The sequence below is a fragment of the Coregonus lavaretus genome (assembly GCF_964263955.1).
Source record: "Coregonus lavaretus genome assembly, chromosome: 3".
NCBI lineage: Eukaryota > Metazoa > Chordata > Actinopteri > Salmoniformes > Salmonidae > Coregonus > Coregonus lavaretus.
This window is the reverse complement of record NC_139990.1, coordinates 54500631-54519653: the sequence shown is the minus strand read 5'-3', so window position 1 is coordinate 54519653 and position 19023 is coordinate 54500631. Positions and strand designations below refer to the sequence as shown.

The 19023-nt window shown below is 42.0% G+C and overlaps 1 protein-coding gene across 2 annotated transcripts; it reads left to right on the top strand.

The window, feature by feature from the left end:
* The first annotated feature begins 3722 nt into the window (after positions 1–3722).
* On the top strand, positions 3723–15164 carry LOC311121801 (uncharacterized protein). Of its 2 annotated transcripts, XM_084158003.1 has the most exons (3): positions 3723–3896; positions 5473–5501; positions 11749–15164. In XM_084158003.1, exon 3 carries the CDS (start codon positions 11849–11851, stop codon positions 13886–13888), a length of 2040 nt encoding a protein of 679 aa, XP_084014129.1. In that variant the 5' UTR covers positions 3723–3896; positions 5473–5501; positions 11749–11848; the 3' UTR covers positions 13889–15164. The 2 variants fall into 2 exon arrangements, with proteins under 2 accessions (XP_084014129.1, XP_084014128.1); XM_084158002.1 differs by lacking the exon at positions 5473–5501.
* The last annotated feature ends 3859 nt before the right edge of the window (positions 15165–19023 follow it).

The window sequence follows — 19023 nt, the reverse complement described above, 5'->3', positions numbered from 1 at the left end:
GGAAACCCATTTCATGAAGCTCCCGACGAACAGTTATTGTGCTGACGTTGCTTCCAGAGGCAGTTTGGAACACGGTAGTGAGTGCTGCAACCGAGGACAGACAATATTTACATGCTACACGCTTCAGCACTCAGCGGTCCCGTTCTGTGAGCTTGTGTGGCCTACCACTTCGTGGCTGAGCCGTTGTTGCTCCTAGACATTTCCACTTCACAATAACAGCACTTACAGTTGACCGGGGCAGCTCTAGTAGGGCAGAGATTTGACAAACTGACTTGTTGGAAAGGTGGCATCCTATGACGGTGCCACGTTGAAAGTCACTGAGCTCTTCAGTAAGGCCATTCTACTGCCAATGTTTGTCTATGGAGATTGCATGGCTGTGTGCTCGATGTTATACACCTGTCAGCGACAGGTGTGGCTGAAATAGCCGAATCCACTAATTTCAAGGGGTGTTTACATACCTTTGTATATATAGTGTATTATAAGTAAATATGGAATTGTCGCATGCACAAGCCATCTGGAAGATCTCATGAAGGAGAAGATGGCGGACAGGAAAAAAAGGAGAAAAGTGGAGCATGTTTTGAATGAACATGGAACTTTTGGAAGAGCTACAGAAGGAAATTGAATGTGACCAGTGTGAGGATGAATTAACTGCGGTGGCAGGTGCGGTGAAGAACACAGAGTTTGAGCCTCGTCGTGATTATGACAAAGAGACCTCTGGCCCAGTGGGAGTGAGATTTTTGGAGAGAATGGATCCTTGCCTTCTGGGAGATCCATGCAGAGCCTTGCAAAAGTATTCATCCCCCTTGGCGTTTTTCCTATTTTGTTGCATTTAAAACCTGTAATTTAAATGGATTTTTATTTGGATTTCATGTAATGGACATACACAAAATAGTCCAAATTGGTGAAGTGAAATGAAAGATTATTATTATTTTTGTTCAAATAATTCAAAAAAATTAATAACGGAAAAGTGGTGCGTGCATATGTATTCACCCCCTTTGCTATGAATCCCCTAAATAAGATCTGGTGCAACCAATTACTTTCAGAAATCACATAATTTGTTAAATAAAGTCCACCTGTACGCAATCTAAGTGTCACATGATCTGTCACATGATCTCAAAGGCCCCAGAGTCTACAACACCACTAAGCAAGGGGCACCACCAAGCAAGTGGCACCATGAAGAACAAGGAGCTCAGGAGCTCAGGTCAGGGACAAAGTTGTGGAGAAGTACAGGTCAGGGTTGGGTTATAAAAAAATATCAGAAACTTTGATCATCCCACGGAGCACCATTAAATCCATTATTAAAAAATGGAAAGAGTATGGCACCACAACAAACCTGCCAAGAGAGGGCCGCCCACCAAAACTCACGGACCAGGCAAGGAGGGCATTAATCAGAGAGGCAACAAAGAGACCAAAGATAACCCTGAAGGAGCTGCAAAGCTCCACAGCGGAGATTGGAGTATCTGTCGATAGGACCACTTTAAGCCGTACACTCCACAGAGCTTGGCTTTATGGAAGAGTGGCCAGAAAAAGCCATTGCTTAAAGAAAAAAATAAGCAAACACGTTTGGTGTTCGCCAAAAGGCATGTGGGAGACTCCCCAAACATATGGAAGAAGGTACTCTGGTCAGATGAGACTAAAATTGAGCTTTTTGGCCATCAAAGAAAATGCTATGTGTGGTTCAAACCCAACACCTCTCATCACCCTGAGAACACCATCCTGTGGGGATGTTTTTCATCGGCAGGGACTGGGAAACTGATAAGAATTGAAGGAATGATGGATGGCGCTATATACAGGGAAATTCTTGAGGGAAACCTGTTTCATCTTCCAGAGGTTTGAGACTGGGGCGGAGGTTCACCTTCCAGCAGGACAATGACCCTAAGCATACTGCTAAAGCAACACTTGAGTGGTTTAAGGGGAAACATTTAAATGTCTTGGAATGGCCTAGTCAAATAGTTATGCACGCTCACGTTTTCTGTTTTTTTGTCTTATTTCTTGTTTGTTTCACAAAAATATTTTGCATCTTCAAAGTGGTAGGCATGTTGTGTAAATCAAATTATACATTTTAATTCCAGGTTGTAAGGCAACAAAATAGGAAGAATGCCAAGGGGGGTAAATACTTTCGCAAGCCACTGTATGTGGTGTCAGGTTGGGTGGTGAAGAGGTTGGGGAATGTTGGGTAGGTTAAAGTGACTTGAGTGACTCGAGGTGGAATCTTGCTGATTTCTTTGCATTTCTGCCCTCCAGAGGGAGCGTGCGCTCCGCACCACGCGATTGGGGACAAGATCTGTGACTTGTTTTCCTCTCCGGAGCAGGGTGCCGTTCAAAGGAGTGATAACTGGGGTGGCATTAAGTGTTAAGTGGATCAACTGAAGTTGAAGATTCGTTTGGTGCGACGCAGATCCGGTGGAGAACGTGGTGAAACAAAGAAGACACTGTCTGTACTACTGAGTTTTGATGCAGAGTCAGTTATCCTGTAAGAGCTTTTGTCCCAAATCCATAACAGTGTTTTAGGTGTCAAGCTTATGGTCATGTGGCAGCAGTGTGTAGGAGGGCGATTCCTAGATGTGAGAAGTGTGCGGGAGGACATGAGACAAAGGAATCTGTAGTATCGGTGGGAAAAGTTGTGTGTGTAAACTGTAGAGGTACCCATGGTGCTGGAGATCAGATGTGCCTGGTGAGAGAAAGGCAGGTTAAGATTGACTGCTGCTCTTTAATTATTTAAATCTGGTCTTTAACTTTTTTTTACTTATCTATTTTTTACTTAACACTTATTTTTCTTAAAACTGCATTGTTGGTTAAGGGCTTGTAAGTAATCATTTCACTGTAAGGTCTACCTGTTGTATTCGGCGCATGTGACAAAAAAAAATTCTTTGATTTGATTGCCAGGATCAGACTAGTGCAGGTGTCGTATGCTGAGGCAGCGAAGAGAGTAGTAGAGGAAGATGGATCCCTGTGAGTAGGCCGAGGCCAACAGAGAGTGATAGGAATAACATGTGCTTCAGTAAGGTCAATTTTTTTGCATTTATGGCCATGGTTGTCAATTGTGCCGCAGGAATGGAATGTAAATCACAGAGGATAGATGTTCTGGTGGAAGTTGCAGAGAAGTACTTGGGTGTACGAGATTTTAAGGCAGAAGAGTTAGAAGATGTTTTGAACGATAGTGTCCTGTCCTCCCAGGCTGCTGGCCCCCATGTAGGATCAGATAGGGCCAATGTAGTGGAATAGTGGTGAGGTTTTAATTGGTGCAGGGTTAGTTGGTAGTGCAATTTTTCACAAAGTGTAATGAATTGGGGAATCTAGCATTCCAGTGTTAATACTATTGTAATTATTTTGCACTATAGCCTATTTATTGCCTTACCTCCATAACTTGCTACATTTGCACACACTGTATATATATTTTCTGTTGTATTTTTGACTTTATGTTTTTTACCCCATATGTAACTCTGTGTTGTTTTTATCGCACTGCTTTGCTTTATCTTGGCCAGGTCGCAGTTGTAAATGAGAACTTGTTCTCAACTGGCTTACCTGGTTAAATAAAGGTGAAATAAATAAATAAATAAAATTCATACAACAGAATGGTAGGGTTGTACAGCGCCAATACAGTAGGTGGCGACATGCAGCTCTAATTTTTGTTTGCAGACCGCCATAATACCAAAGAAGTAGAAGAAGAAGAAGAAGAAGAAGAATAGCGGATGGTCTCCGCCCCTTTCTCCTCCCCCGATTCTTGTAGTTACTATGTAAAAAAAAGTGGGGCTAGCTAGCTACATTATCAAGCCAATACTGGATGCCGACAAATGATGAAGGGGTGGATAGAACACGATTCGCAATGTAACATAAGTGGAGCGATATAAAGAATGGCCAGAGAAAGTCTATACTAATCGGACTTTAGAAATGTGGTAAGTACATTCGAGTGTTCGATCCGATACAACTGGTACCTAACCTTGCTAGCTAGCTTTATGAACGGTCAGATAGGCCTCGCGCAATCTACGGTAGCTAACGTAGTTGTAGCTGTGGCATCATTGCGCAATCAAAAGCGAAGAAATTAGCTAGCTAGCTATCTTACTGCTGTCAGCCGGTTGTCTCCTTACAAGCCATATACAAGGCATTTCACACACACACATTATATTTGATAAGTCCGCATTTCGTTGAAATACATTGTTAGCTAGCTAGATAGCTTTTGCAGAGTTGGCGGCTAGCAGCAGGCCGACATTTTGTTGGTATCAAGACATCTGTCACGAAGCTTTAAATCTGTCTTTACACCTGCAAATAATAACTAACTGACTATAGTCATTGGCCAGACTGTCATAAAGGTAATCTAGTGAAATTATGTTATATATATACAAAAATGTATTTGGGCATACAGGATTGTGAAAGGTATCTATCTAACTAGCGAACCCTGTTTAGATAATAATACAGTTCATGTAGCTACGCTAGCTAGCCAACTTATTCAAAATGGCCACTTCTAGTGTATTTTTGTGTATGGCTAGCTGGCTAGTTGATTTAGGTAGCTACATGTTTTAAAAAATAACTAACAACTCCAGCTTTAAAAAAAATTTGAATTACTTATTTTTCATAACTGTACAAAAGTAATCATTAACTATAAATTTAGCTATTTAGTAGAACCCGACCGATAAGGGATTTTTTGATCCGATTTTAGAATGGAAATATTCACAATAATAACCGATATATCTGCCAATATTTGTATTATTATAGTTGGAATAAAAATAAAATAAAAATCTGTATGGATTGTGCTTAAAACAGCTCAACAAAGGTACTCAGAAAGCTGATTTCATACATTTTTAGTAAAGAACATTAACCTCTTAAGGATCTGAGGCTTTTTTTAAATGTTCGCCTAAAATGACATACCCAAATCTAACTGCCTGTAGCTCAGGACCTGAAGCAAGGATATGCATATTATTGATACCACTTTGAAGTTTGTGGAAATGTGAAATTAATGTAGGAGAATATAACACATTAGATCTGGTAAAAGATAATAAAGAAATAAAAAAGTTTTCTATTAATTTTTTTGTTCCATCTTTGAAATGCAAGAGAAAGGCCATAATATAATATTGCAGTTTAGGCGCAATTTAGATTTTGACCACTAGATGACAGCAGTTTGTGCGAAGTTTCAGATTGATCCAATGAAGCATTGCAAAACTGGACTATTTTGTATCAAGTCTGCCCAAATGTGCCGAATTGGTCAATTGATACATTTTCTAGTACCTAACGATAGAGAACATACAAAAATGATATGGTAATACAAAATGTAAGTTTACACACTCCAAGGAATGTCATACATGATGGATCATTAGCTTATACACTACCTTTCACACATCTAGATGGCCAGTTGGGGTGGGTTTGGAGCCAGAGACAGCAAGGGTTCAAACTGTAGAACCCAGTTCATACATTTGAATATAAAAAATTGATTTTATTAAACAAAACTATGCTAAATTTTATCTCTGGGACCCTCAGGATGAAAAATCAGAGCAAGATTACTGAATGTAAGTACATTATTTACCTTCAGAGGTGAACATATCAACCAGTTGCCGTGATACGTTTTTGTTGTTGTTGTGCACTCTCCTCAAACAATAGCATGGTACTGTAATAGCTACTGTAAATTGGACAGTGCAGTTAGATTAACAATAATTTAAGCTTTCTGCCCATATACAGTTGAAGTCGGAAGGTTGGAGTCATTAAAACTCGTTTTTCAACCACTCCACAAATTTCTTGTTAACAAACTATAGTTTTGGCAAGTCGGTTAGGACATCTACTTTGTGCATGAAACAAGTAATTTTTCCAACAATTGATTACAGACAGATTATTTCACTTAAAATTCACTGTATCACAATTCCAGTGGGTCAGAAGTTTACATACACTAAGTTGACTGTGCCTTTAAACAGCTTGGAAAATTCCAGAAAAGGATGTCATGACTTAGAAGCTTCTGATAGGCTAATTGACATCATTTGAGTTAATTGGAGGTGTACCTGTAGATGTATTTCAAGGCCTACCTTCAAACTCAGTGTGTCTTTGCTTGACATCATGAGAAAATCAAAATAAATCTGCCAAGACCTCAGAAAATAAATTGTAGACCTCTTTCCAAACGCCTGAAGGTACCACGTTCATCTGTACAAACAATAGTACGCAAGTATAAACACCATGGGACCACGCAGCCGTCATACCGCTCAGGAAGGAGATGCGTTCTGTCTCCTAGAGATGAACGTACTTTGGTGCAAAAAGTGCAAATCAATCCCAGAACAACAGCAAAGGACCTTGTGAAGATGCTGGAGGAAACAGGTACAAAGGTATCTATATCCACAGTAAAACAAGTCCTATGTCGACATAACCTAAAAGGCCGCTCAGCAAGGAAGAAGCCACTGCTCCAAAACCACCATAAAAAAGCCAGACTACGGTTTGCAACTGCACATGGGGACAAAGATCGTACTTTTTGGAGAAATGTCCTCTGGTCTGATGAAACAAGAATAGAACTGTTTGGCTATAATGACCATCGTTATGTTTGGAGGAAAAAGGGGGTTGCTTGCAAGCCGAAGAACACCATCCCAACCGTGAAGCGCGGGGTGGCAGCATCATGCTGTGGAGGTGCTTTGCTGCAGGAGGGACTGGTGCACTTCACAAAATAGATGGCATCATGAGGAAGGAAAATGATGTGGATATATTGAAGCAACATCTCAAGACATCAGTCAGGAAGTTAAAGCTTGGTCGCAAATGGGTCTTCCAAATGGACAATGACCCCAAGCATACTTCCAAAGTTGTGGCAAAATGGCTTAAGGACAACAAAGGTATTGGAGTGGCCATCACAAAGCCCTGACCTCAATCCTATGGAAAATGTGTGGGCAGAACTGAAAAAGCGTGTGCGAGCAAGGAGGCCTACAAACCTGACTCAGTTACACTAGCTCTGTCAGGAGGAATAGGCCAAAATTCACCTAACTTAACGTTTGACCCAAGTTAACCCATTTTAAAGGCAATGCTACCAAATGCTAATTGAGTGTATGTAAACTTCTGACCCACTGGGAATGTGATGAAAGAAAAATAAAAGCTGAAATAAATCATTCTCTCTACTATTATTCTGACATTTCACATTCTTAAAATAAAGTGGTGATCCTAACTGACCTAAAACAGGGAATTCTCACTAGGATTAAATGTCAGGAATTGTGAAAAACTGAGTTTAAATGTATTTGGCTAAGGTGTATGTAAACTTCCGACTTCAACTGTAAGACATGTCTATGTCCTGGAAAGTTTGCTGTTACTTACAACCGTCATGCTAATCACATTAGCGCACGTTAGCTCAACTGTCCCGTATACGGGACACCGATCCCGTAGAGGTTAATGTAAGCACCACATAACATTTAGGAGCACCAGAAATACTATTTATTTTAATGGGAAAACTGTGTCATTCTAGGGAAAGGCGGATAAAATGCACAGATTCCAGCAAAAAATGTGCCTCTTAAGACTGAGCTGCCTCATGCTAGCCAGTTGGAAAACAACGACATGGGACACATTTTCTATGTATTGGTGTTTAGCTATGTTTTCATCGATTGTAGGACTGTAGCCACTGAATTATGGTAGTTGTCACTTGAAAGGAAAAACATAAATGAGCACGGTTACATAAACAATACGATTATTGTGGATAGTCAGATTAATAAAATTGTTTGGTTTAAAACAATCAATTTCTCTAATCATGTTTACATGGACACATCTGAAATCAGGCTACCTGATGGGACTTAAATAAATGTAGAAAATTGCTAATCAAAATAAACGTTCTAGCACAGTAACAGTGTTATTTTTGCAAAGCCTATTTGATTCTGAGTTCGGACATATAAAGTTATATATGAAAACAATTTCTAAGGTGCATACTTTTAAGTTTTTCCAAACTCACTTCACTTGCGCATATAGAGGGAGGCTTGCGCTACCGGTGCTGGCACATGCACGGGTCAAATACACAGCTGGAACGCCGATTTAAGCTGTTTACATCCTAATAAATCGAAAGGTTGCTCAGAAACCAGGTGTTATAATCGGTGTATGCTTACTTCGATTTTGACCTTACGCCGATTAAGATAAGCCGAGTAAGGTGTTTACATGACTACTTCCATACTCTGCCTGATGCCATAATCAGTTTATTTTCTAATTATTCGCCACTCTCGCCCCAAGCGTTGCCTCAGTGAACGGTCCTTGCTATCCAAGATCCTTGGGACGTCCCTACCCATTGAAGAAGTTGACATTTAAAATGGTTACGGTAAGGGTTAAGTTTAGAGAGGTCAGGGTTATGGTAGGGTTTAGCGTAGGGATGTCCCAAGGATCCTAGGGAGCACTAATCCTCAGTGAACGGCGTCAAGTACTCTCACACAGCTGGCTAGCTAGCACTCGTCATGGAAATGGGGGTGGCGACACGTGAATTTGGACTAGTCCCTGACAAGTGACAACCCATACATCAAAACGTAGCTACGAAGCGCAACTTTGTAATATGCTATGTCATTTTAGTGCCTATGAAAACATTTGAATGACAGAGCTTGAGGAATACGCTTCACAAAGATTAAATACAGTGCATTCGGAAAGTATTCAGACCCCTTCCCTTTTTCCATATTTTGTTACGTTACAGCCTTACTCTAAAATGGATTAAATAAAAACAATTCCTAATCAATCTACACACAATACCCCATAATGACAAAGCGAAAACAGGTTTTTAGAAATGTTTGCACATATATATATTTTTTTCTTTCTAAAGATACCTTATTTACTTAAGTTTTCAAACCCTTTGCTATGAGACTCGAAATTGAGCTGGCACAGATCTGGGGAAGGGTACCAAAAAATGTCTGCAGCATTGAAGGTCCCCAAGAACACAGTGGCCTCCATCGTTCTTAAATGGAAGAAGTTTGGAACCACCAAGACTCTTCCTGGAGCTGGCCGCCCGGCCAAACTGAGCAATCGGGTGAGAAGGGCCTTGGTCAGGGAGGTGACCAAGAACCTGATGGTCACTCTGACAGAGCTCCAGAGTTATTTTGTGGAGATGAGAGAACCTTCCAGAAGGACAACCATCTCTGCAACACTCCACCAATCAGGCCTTTATGGTAGAGTGGACAGACGGAAGCCACTCCTCAGTAAAAGGCAAATGACAGCCCGCTTGGAGTTTGCCAAAAGACATCTAAAGGACTCTGACCATGAGAAACAAGATTCTCTGGTCTGATGAAACCAAGATTGAACTTGGCCTGAATGCCAAGCGTCACGTCTGGAGGAAACCTGGCACCATCCCTACAGTGAAGCATGGTGGTGGCAGCATCATGCCGTGGGGATGTTTTTCAGCGGCAGGGACTGGGAGACTAGTCAGGATCAAGGGAAAGATAAATGGAGCAAAGTACAGAGAGATCTGAATGTGTGGTCCAGCCATAGGCCGGACTTGAACCCAATCGAACATCTCTTGAGACCTGAAAATAGCTGTGCAGCGACGCTCCACATCCAACCTGACCGAATCTGCAGAGAAGAATGGGAGAAACTCCCCAAATAAAGGTGTGCCAAGCTTGAGGCATCATACCCAAGAAGACTCGATGCTGTAATTGCTGTCAAAGGGTCTGAACACTTATGTAAATTTGATATTTCAGTTTTTTTTATATATATACATTTGCAAAAATGTGTAACTTATTTTTGCTTTGTCATTATGGGGTATTATGTGTAGATTGATGAGGGGGGGGGGGAAACTAACGTTACAAAATGTGGAGAAAGTGAAGGGGTCTGAATATTTTCAGAATGCGCTGTATAACACCAGTTTTCATGGGCTTCACTAAAGGGCCGTAATGTTACCACACAGTTGAACGTTCTTAGAACGGCACTTGCTTTACATCCGTTGTTTGTCACGACACCCAACACCCTTCCATGACTCTTCACGTAACAGTAAATGGCCGGTGTGCATTTTTTACACTTTACTGAGCTGGCAAGCTTCAGTCTATTCAGCACTCACCGTAGACGTAACAGTTAGTTCACAGTAGTTCACTCTCCGTTGGGTGATGGTGCGTTACAGCAAGACTGGACACTAAGGCCAGATAGCTATAAGCTTATGTAAAGAGCGCCTTCTTCAGGACAAATAATGAAATGCTAAAGAAAGTCCAATTAAATGATGAACTAGATGTTTTAACGGTTTATGCTTACTTTGTTTATGACCTTACGCTGATTAAGATAATCAGAGGAAAGTGGTTTACATTACTAATGCAAAACTCTGAGTATTGCCATAATCAGTTTAATATTACCTTTTTAGGTTGTCCGGGATGATACCAGTATCGCAATACTCGTTAGTATTGTGGCAAGGAAACCAAAACACAAAGCAGATTTAATTTCTTTAGGAAAACAGCCCTAATGTTGTAAACAAGCATGATTATGTTGTCATCGAGTCACATTTATTTGTTTTCCACACTATAGCACACAATATTTCACATCAGGTTTTTAAAGGACCAAAGAGTTTGGTCTGCTTCGTGTTTTCATTTTTGGCATGGGAAAAAATATTGCGATCGTGGTATCATCACAGCACTAATTATTAGTGTGCATGTAAACGTACTCCATGGTTCTCCTCACTTTTGTCAAGTGATTTTTACGAAGTTTTGTAGGCTAGCTAATTTGAATGTATTTAAGACAAATAGGCCTATGGGAAGCTGCGTTTTCTTTAGACAGAGTAAGCTACAGTATATGCATTGGTAATCTGTCATTGCTAACATCTCCCATTTGTAAAAATATGATCTGCATTATTCCTGGAGAGGGCACTAACCTGAGGTTGACGTTAAATGATTGTACTCATATACAATAAAGCCCAACCATTTTAACGCAGCCTAATGTCTGGAAACCGCATGTTGCTGCGCTCCACTCTAATCATCTAGATAGGTCATTTGTGGAATATAATACATATATTTTTTAAATAAACAACCAGCCACCAAGCTGCTAGCTATGTAGTGTGAGAGAGAGTCTATGGAAACATCTCGGGAAGTGAACGATAGAAGTGACATGACATGCAGCCAAAACGGATGCGCGCATTGGCCACACTCAAGGGACACTAATTGTTTGAATGGACCTGCTGAATTGTTTTACTCTGTGTACGCCATAACAGAGTGTCCCGTTTACCTCGCTGTGTAACGCTGCGCTGTCGCTGGAAAGCACAAGTCTAAATGCCTTGGAAGATTTTGGAGGGTGCTCGTACCATTCACTTATATCGTGGGGAAACCTGTTGGACGACATCTTTTTTACTACAAAAAGTGGACTTTCATGTTTTGCTCCTTTTTAACCCAGTCTGACGCATCATTCTAATTATTAGCACGTCCATTTCCTACCAATCTCTGAAATTTGTTTGATAGTTACTGTCACATGTCACTGGGTGTGGTGAAACCTCAATATGGTTGACCTGAGGGTATTGGAAGCAGACTAAGGTTTCGATCAAGGTAACTATTTGGCTGCTATTTCTTAGGCCATTTGATATTAGGAGGAGCCAGTATCCGGACAATACAGGTGTGTCAGTTGTCTCCATCTAATTTGAATGAGACTGAATTCCTTTGTTTCAAAAAGTGTCAGCCTTGCTAACAGAATTGAAAGCCGATATCGGAGAGGCTTGATGGTGCAGGGGGGTCTTGTAAATTTCTAACATCCAATAATTTTTGTTCCTACTCATGGTGGTGTAATAAAACTGTTGTTGTTAGTCAGGACCAGCACCTGCCCCATATGTTTGGTAAAGTAGTAACTTATTTTTTCTCTTTTTCACAGTTGTTGACCAGACAAAGGAAGAGCTCTACAAAACAAGCTGCTCATGAAGAATGGAACTAACCTTGTTTAACACTGAACTTTGATCGTTGAACACACCCTAATGGATTACGTAAGCTCAGCTGAACCAGATGTTGATGCCTTCATCTGCACAGAATGTGGGGATGGCTTCAGGCGCTACCTTGACTTGGTAAAACACATTACTGTTCATGAACGACTCAGGACTCATGAACGAACAGATTCATTTTCCCTTGACAGTTTGCCAAATGGGTTTCAAGTTCCTCGTGAGTATGCTCTCCATGAAAATGGAACTTTCATAGTGGTTGACAGATCTGGGCCATCAAACAACCCTTCTTCTGTCAAACAGCCATCTTCAACTCCTTCACCTTATCAGAATTCAAAGACCATTGAACTCACAACTAAGCCAGCAAAAACAGATCTACGCGTCAAAACAGTATCTCACCCCCAGTGCCGCAGTGTCTCTCCTCTAAAACAGTACCGATGCGAAACATGTGGAAAATCGTTTAACAACCAGCTGAGTTTACAACGCCATCATCAGTATCGGAATTTAGAGCAAGGTTATAAGTGCACCTTGTGTTGCAAGATCTTCACAGATAAAGAGAGGTTAAGGGAACATCTCCAAGAACATGCCCATGAAATATTTTACTGCTGTGGTCAGTGTGGAAAACGCTTTCTGAAACGAGAGACCCTGTATGCTCATCAAAAAGAGCGGCATGGATCGCTGGGGCTCAGACAAATGGGGAAGTCAGACAATGGTCAAGAGAACATAATACAGAAAACATATCCCTGTAAGAAGTGTAATCTGTGTTTTTTCTGGCTCTCCGACTTGCAGAGCCACTTACTCAGTCATTCTAAAGACAAACAATTATCTGTGAACTCTTCATCCAAAATCGAACAACAGTCTCAGAAAGATGAGCAATCACATACCATAGAGTACAGCAACAGCACCCCTACCGATGTGACCAAACCGTACAGCAGCGGCACCCCTAATACCGATGTGACCCAACAGTACAGCAGTGATGCAACTGTTGATGTGAAGACCCACAACGGCAAATCTGATTCCAAAACACCATCCTCTTTCAGACCATACCGCTGTGGTTTGTGTGGAGATCGCTTCCAGCAGTTAACCGACTTGAAGGAGCATCATCTTACCCATCAAACACAGGAAGAAATTGACAAGTTAAATAAGGATTCAGAGTCCCAAAGAGTTGTAAAAAGGCGGCGAAGGTATACTGGCATTGAGTGCATTGTAACAAAAGCACCTGCAAGGAAGGGAGGAAGGCCCCCACTTTATAAAAAAGGATCTGGCACAAAATTACATCCATGCAAGCACTGCCACCGTGTATTCAGTCACTCTAGTAGTCTTTCTCGGCACAATAGATCCCACAAGGGGACTCTTCACACTTGTGTTCTCTGTGGGAAACATTTTCCACAACGCTGTGATGTCCGGAGGCATATAGCCATGTATCACAAACCTGAATTAGAGAAGAAGCCAAGTCTTAAGTACTTGGCATTGCATTCTAAACCAGATGGTGGTTCCCAATTGAATTCTGATGTGTTGGAACAGAATGTGTCATCTGAAAGAAAACCCAAGAAGTCTTTAGACCGTGTTGTAGCAGAAATGGACAGTGACAATGGTGAACATCAGCAAACCACATCTACTGGAGAAGCGTTCGCTGCTCCTAAGGCACGGAGGAACTACAAGTGTGACGAATGTGGGAAAAAGTTTGGGCTTCTGTGTGTGTACCAACGGCATTTGCGGTACCACAAAAGGGAACCGGGTAGTGAAATGGTTAAGTGCCCTCGCTGTCCAAGTCGTTTCCGGAGTTCCTCTGCTCTAGCACGCCATCTTGAGAATCACCCAAGTCAGTCAAGCAGGGAAACAAACATGGAAGGACAGGCATCTCACACTGCTGACTCCAATCCAGACCTGGACTCTGACCAAGACAATGTAAAGGATTTAGTGGGTCATGGGGACATTGACAATGTCAAGGGTGGGAATGGTGAGAAAATTGGTCCAGCAGAGGTGCTGTACGAATGCACTGAGTGTACAGAGACTTTTTCCTCCTTGCAGAAGTTTCTGAAACACCAGAGTTCTCATGGGTCCGATAACCTTGGATAATGGAAACGATATGCATGGTATTTATATCCTGAGGGTCGAACCCCAACTTGAGATCGATGCACATAACTCAAATAGTTGCACTAATGTTATGTAGACCTCAGTTCATGATTTACGAAAGTCAGAGTTACGTGCACGTCCCAAGTTACGATTCTTTCCTTGATGATGGAGCAGTTAACAAGCATTTATTTTCCTATAAATTGAGGAACTACAACCAGTATGGTTCTTGGGGTGGGTGGGTCAGTCATTCTGAACCTGAGTAGGATGACATTGATGATGTAGCACTGCATAGATCGAGATGGTGACTTAAGAACTGGGAATTACTTAGATTTTTTATGTATTTTATACAATCATGTGAATGAGGTTTGTTTTTATCAATGTTTTAGATTGTTTTGGTTACTTACTTCAGTTAAACCTTTGGAAATGCCATGGTGTGGGAATAATGCCTTAATATGCTCTGAGAGCATTATTGAAGCTAGTAGTCTCGCACAATTTGCTAAAGACCAAGTGGAAATAACTTTTTTACAGATAGATTTGGACCAATGCAAAGCGTTAAGGTGGTCTGAGGTAACAATGACTGTCCATTTCTTAGAAACGTTTTTTTGAAAGTGCAGTTCCATTGGGATTTCACTTTAAAACAATTTAAGAGATTATTATTTATTTGCAATTGCCAAGCCTTTACAACCATGGTGTCTTTCACAATATCAAAAAACCTGTCAAGGTGAGATGTTCCCAAACTACCAGGCCAGGAATGTTGGTATCATTTTGAAAGGCTTTCTCATGTATCATCTTTTCACTATATTGTGGTCATGTCTCTCAATTCACAAAAGGGTTCTGTCATCTAGATCAGTGGTTCCCAACCAGGGGTACTAAGACCCCATGGGAGTACTTAGCCTATCCACAGGGGCTACTTGAGAAGACTCATGAGACCATAGGCCTACTGGTAAAATTCACATGAGAGGGTACTTCAGGGGTTGTCCGGGCAGAGCAAAATTCAGTTGGTGGTACAGTAACCAAAAAAGGTTGGGAACCACTGCTCTAGATGATTTCTGCTGCCAGTCCTCCGGGTGGCCACTGATCTGTTAACACATGATCAGCATGTTTTTCTGTAAGGCAGGACAAAGCCTAGTGATCCCAATGCTGCTACACGTAGCATTGTGATGTAAATTAGCCTTTTCAAATGGTACTGTTGCTTCCTTTATTGCCTACCAAACGTGAACAAATGATTTGGCCCTGATTTAAATGTTAATTTTGTGCCATTAAAGTTGAAAGAAATGTATATTCCTAGAAATCAAATGACCCATCAGTCATGGTTTTCAACTAATGATGAATGCGATCATGTGATAAGGTGGAAATGTCCAACTGGTGGTAGGCTAGATATTTTTCTGCCAGTGCTTTGTGTTGCCTACACACGGTGGAATATACCTCCTACACAAGGTACTATAGAAGTACCATGTCTAGGATCCATAGGATGATGGTTTATATCAATTATATGTAAGTTAGGATGTAGTTTCTCGACTATAAAGAAACATCATGGCGGGTTCAGACTTTTAAATGGATGAGTTTTGATCTGTGATCCATCTGTGTCCCAGGTGTTGAACACAAGCAATTCAGTAGATCAGACTTGTACAGAATCATGTAACCAGAAGGACAGAGGTGTCCTTGGGGGGAAAAGGAAAATTGCCTCTATGACAAGCGTGATCTCGTTCCCAGAAACTTCTGCCCAAATGCTCAAAGAGTCTGGTGGACCAACGAGTCAAACTTGGCCTTCGTTAGCCAATACAGAAAGACTGGGAGAAACTCTCAGTGCGTAGTCATTGGTTCAATCTGCTTAATCTACCAACCAATCATCTCCCACAACACCTTTCCCCTAACTTCGCAGTTGTGTGATTCGCTCAAATTAAATGACAAATACTTTACTCAGTAGGTCACTCTTCTAGAATTTGATGGTCAATCCCACTAAGGCCAACGTTGAATCATTGATATTCCAGGTTTATATGTGCTGTGCGCAATAGCCCGGGGACAAGGTTATGACAAGCGTGACTATCCTTTGCACTGGTCACTCCTAATGTACCTGTCCTTCATCTGGCAGGGTTCCCTAGGGATGCTTCCCGATTCCTGACCCTTCTCCCCAAAGTGGGCACTGCCGCACTAGTCCCACCTCCCCTTGTGTACTGAAAGTAAATGGTCTATACAATGGAAACTAATGCTTACACTAATCCAATGCCTTGAGGGGGCATGAGCAAGTGCACACTTTGGTGAGAAAGGTAGAGAATCGGACTGTATCCAATGGCCCAATCCAAAATCGATCCCTAGGCCCTACCTCCTATGCACTTTTTGGGATTTGACAGGTGTTGACAACATGGTGAAACTTCCGCCTAGCCCATCAGTGAGCAATTGGAGCTATTACCATATTGCTTACAGCTGTCAAATCCTATCAAATCTCCACAAGTGCGTAGGGTCTAGGGGTCGATTTGGGATTGGGACAATGATTTAGCTCGCTGGATGGGTGGAGTTCACACTTTATAATCACTTGAAATGGTTCCAAAAGTGCATACTCTGTCAACAGGGGGTGCTCAGCTTAAGTGAGTGCATTCAAGCTCAATTTATTGGTTGTGTTCCCTTGCTCAGACGTTGCATGCATCAACCAATGGTTGCGTGCCATCGTCGAGCACCAGATTGCAATAACTTGGTTAGCTGATACGTAAAATACCTATCCAGGCGTTGTAAGATCTGGCATATGTCAGCAGCGTCTGAGCAGAGGAACACAGCCTTTGTTTCCACAGCTGCGAAGGTCCGCCACACGCATGACTCATTGACATACCGGATGAAATACAGCCATGGAGCATTACCTATTGCGCGGCAATAGCAATGTCCTGTGCAAAGCAAGGGAAACAACAACAGCGTCACTTGCATGATGGACTCTACTAGCGCACCACCAACTAGCTAGCAATTCCACATCAGCTACATAAGTGTCAGTGTAAAGGATGTCATTCTGCTTGCTTAGTGAGTACCACTTGCTCCTGATTAGGCTCGCACTGAGGCTCGAACCCAGGACCTATGCCTTACTAGCACACTTACTAGCCCTCCTGAAGTGTCTTACCAATTGGTGCCATGCAAAAATCTAGCTATTTGCTGGCACAAGTGGGGACAGTTCAGGCTGAGGAGTAATTTTTACACATGCCCATATGCTACACTCACCCATCAAACTTACTCAATAGTGACCCCAGCGCAACTGTAGATCTAGGTCACGGCACCATTGTAAAGGACGTCACGCTGCTTGCTTAGCGAGTACCACTTTCACCTGATTTAGCTCACATGAGGTTCAAACCCAGGATGTCTGCTTTGCTAGCACACGTGACCGCCCTCCGGAAGTGTCTTACCAGTTGGTGCCACGTGAAAAGCTAGCTATTTGCTCGCGCAAGTGGGGACAGTTCAGGCTGAGGAGTAAGTTTCACACACCCCCATGTGCTAAATCTGCAAATTAGACTTTCACGTAAATCATTCATTAATGCCAATGGGAGACTTGCGGAGAAATTTGATTTAAGGGTACGGATCTCAAGGCTGAGTAACGTTATTTACTTCCCTACAATCATTGGTTAGCTTGTACGAACTTTGAGACCTGTCTTTACACCGATAACCAATCGGTAATGAGTCAAGAAAGCCTTGGGTTTCCTCCACATGATCAGTCAAAAGCACACTTCATTCCAAGAAGCTACAATGATCATCATGGACAATCAGGGACGCATCCACTTCAACTTACTCACTGTACCCAAATTCAATCAAGCTGTTTCATCCATATGACGGTGACAGTATGCTTGCAGGCCTGTCTTTTTTTTTTTTTTTTTACTGATGTTACATTTATTTGGATCATTGTCCCTCATGATGTCCACACCCAAGGGAGATGCTGACCTCAGGGTTAGAGCAACAACAACAAAAATTGGTTAGCAATTCTGCAGCACGATGGCCACCTACTGGTGACTGGTGCACTGTGCACTCTGATTTGTGTGAAAAGTGCATTTGTTACTTGCATTGATCACGACATCAACTCCTCCCATCTTACCTGCCTCAAGTTATTTGTCAAAAAGACAGATTCGTCATCGAACCTCTTACAGATCCCGCCTTGTTCATGAATGTCCAATTTGTGGCCTTGTCAAACCAGCTTCTGAGGATAGATTGACTCAAGATTTGTTTCCTCTTTAATCCCCTGTAAATGGCATGTTGGTTTGCAGAACCATGCAGTCCAAACCATCTCAGGTCATACCACTGGCTATCAAGTTTCATTGGAGTTGCATATAGTATTGCACAATTCCTATTGTTTATGCCTTATATTGGCCCTCAATTTGTTTCTTAGGAAGAAAGTCTGTAGCTTTATTTGCCAAACCCAAAAGGCTTAGCTCTTAACTGGATTGATTTGACACGAGTGCATTACATTAGGTGGTAGCTTAGTTGTTGGTTAAGAGTGGTGTGTACAGGTCCTTGACAACCCATGATGTTCACAACCCTTGATGTTGACTTTTTTCCTTATCAATAGCACCATTCCAACCTATTGCTTGGTTAAATATCGTGGATTTGCAGTTGGTTTTGGAATAAACATACCCAAGACAGTGAATAGCAGTAACTGGTCTAAGGTATGGCTCTTCCATGGGGCCCAGACCTGCTCATAGAAGACGAGTGGTTTCCCTTTCTTCCAAGTTTTTGTACAAAGTCTACTATATGCTTGCAATACTGTCCTTACTAGGACATGGCACCTCATTTTGGTATTTTACTTCACTGGTATGATGTAAAGTGGTGCCGTTGCGAGAGCCCATTAAAAAAAACAAGCCACCATTTTGTCCTCCAGTCCTGCTTGATTCTTGCAACCAAGATGGTGGCCACTAGGCAGAAGCAATCCAGGGCAGACCTAAAGCAGGCAGACTGCTGATTGTTGTTCTGCTATGTAGACCAACCTAAAGGGGTGCTCTGTGAAATTGAGGGGGGTTACCACATTGGTTCATAACAACACACACAGGACAGCAGAGTCGTCGCCTGCACTGACTGCGTTTGAGGGAACGGTGTCATGGCACTCTCCGCAGTAGCAGCCGTCGTCCCGCACGCATCCCGATCACACAGAAGCCTTGATGCACGCGGCAGGATGT

What these genes read in the sequence shown, in the direction of transcription:
- LOC311121801 (XM_084158002.1), top strand. Translation starts at nt 11,849, where the DNA reads ATGGATTACGTAAGCTCAGCTGAACCAGATGTTGATGCCTTCATCTGC.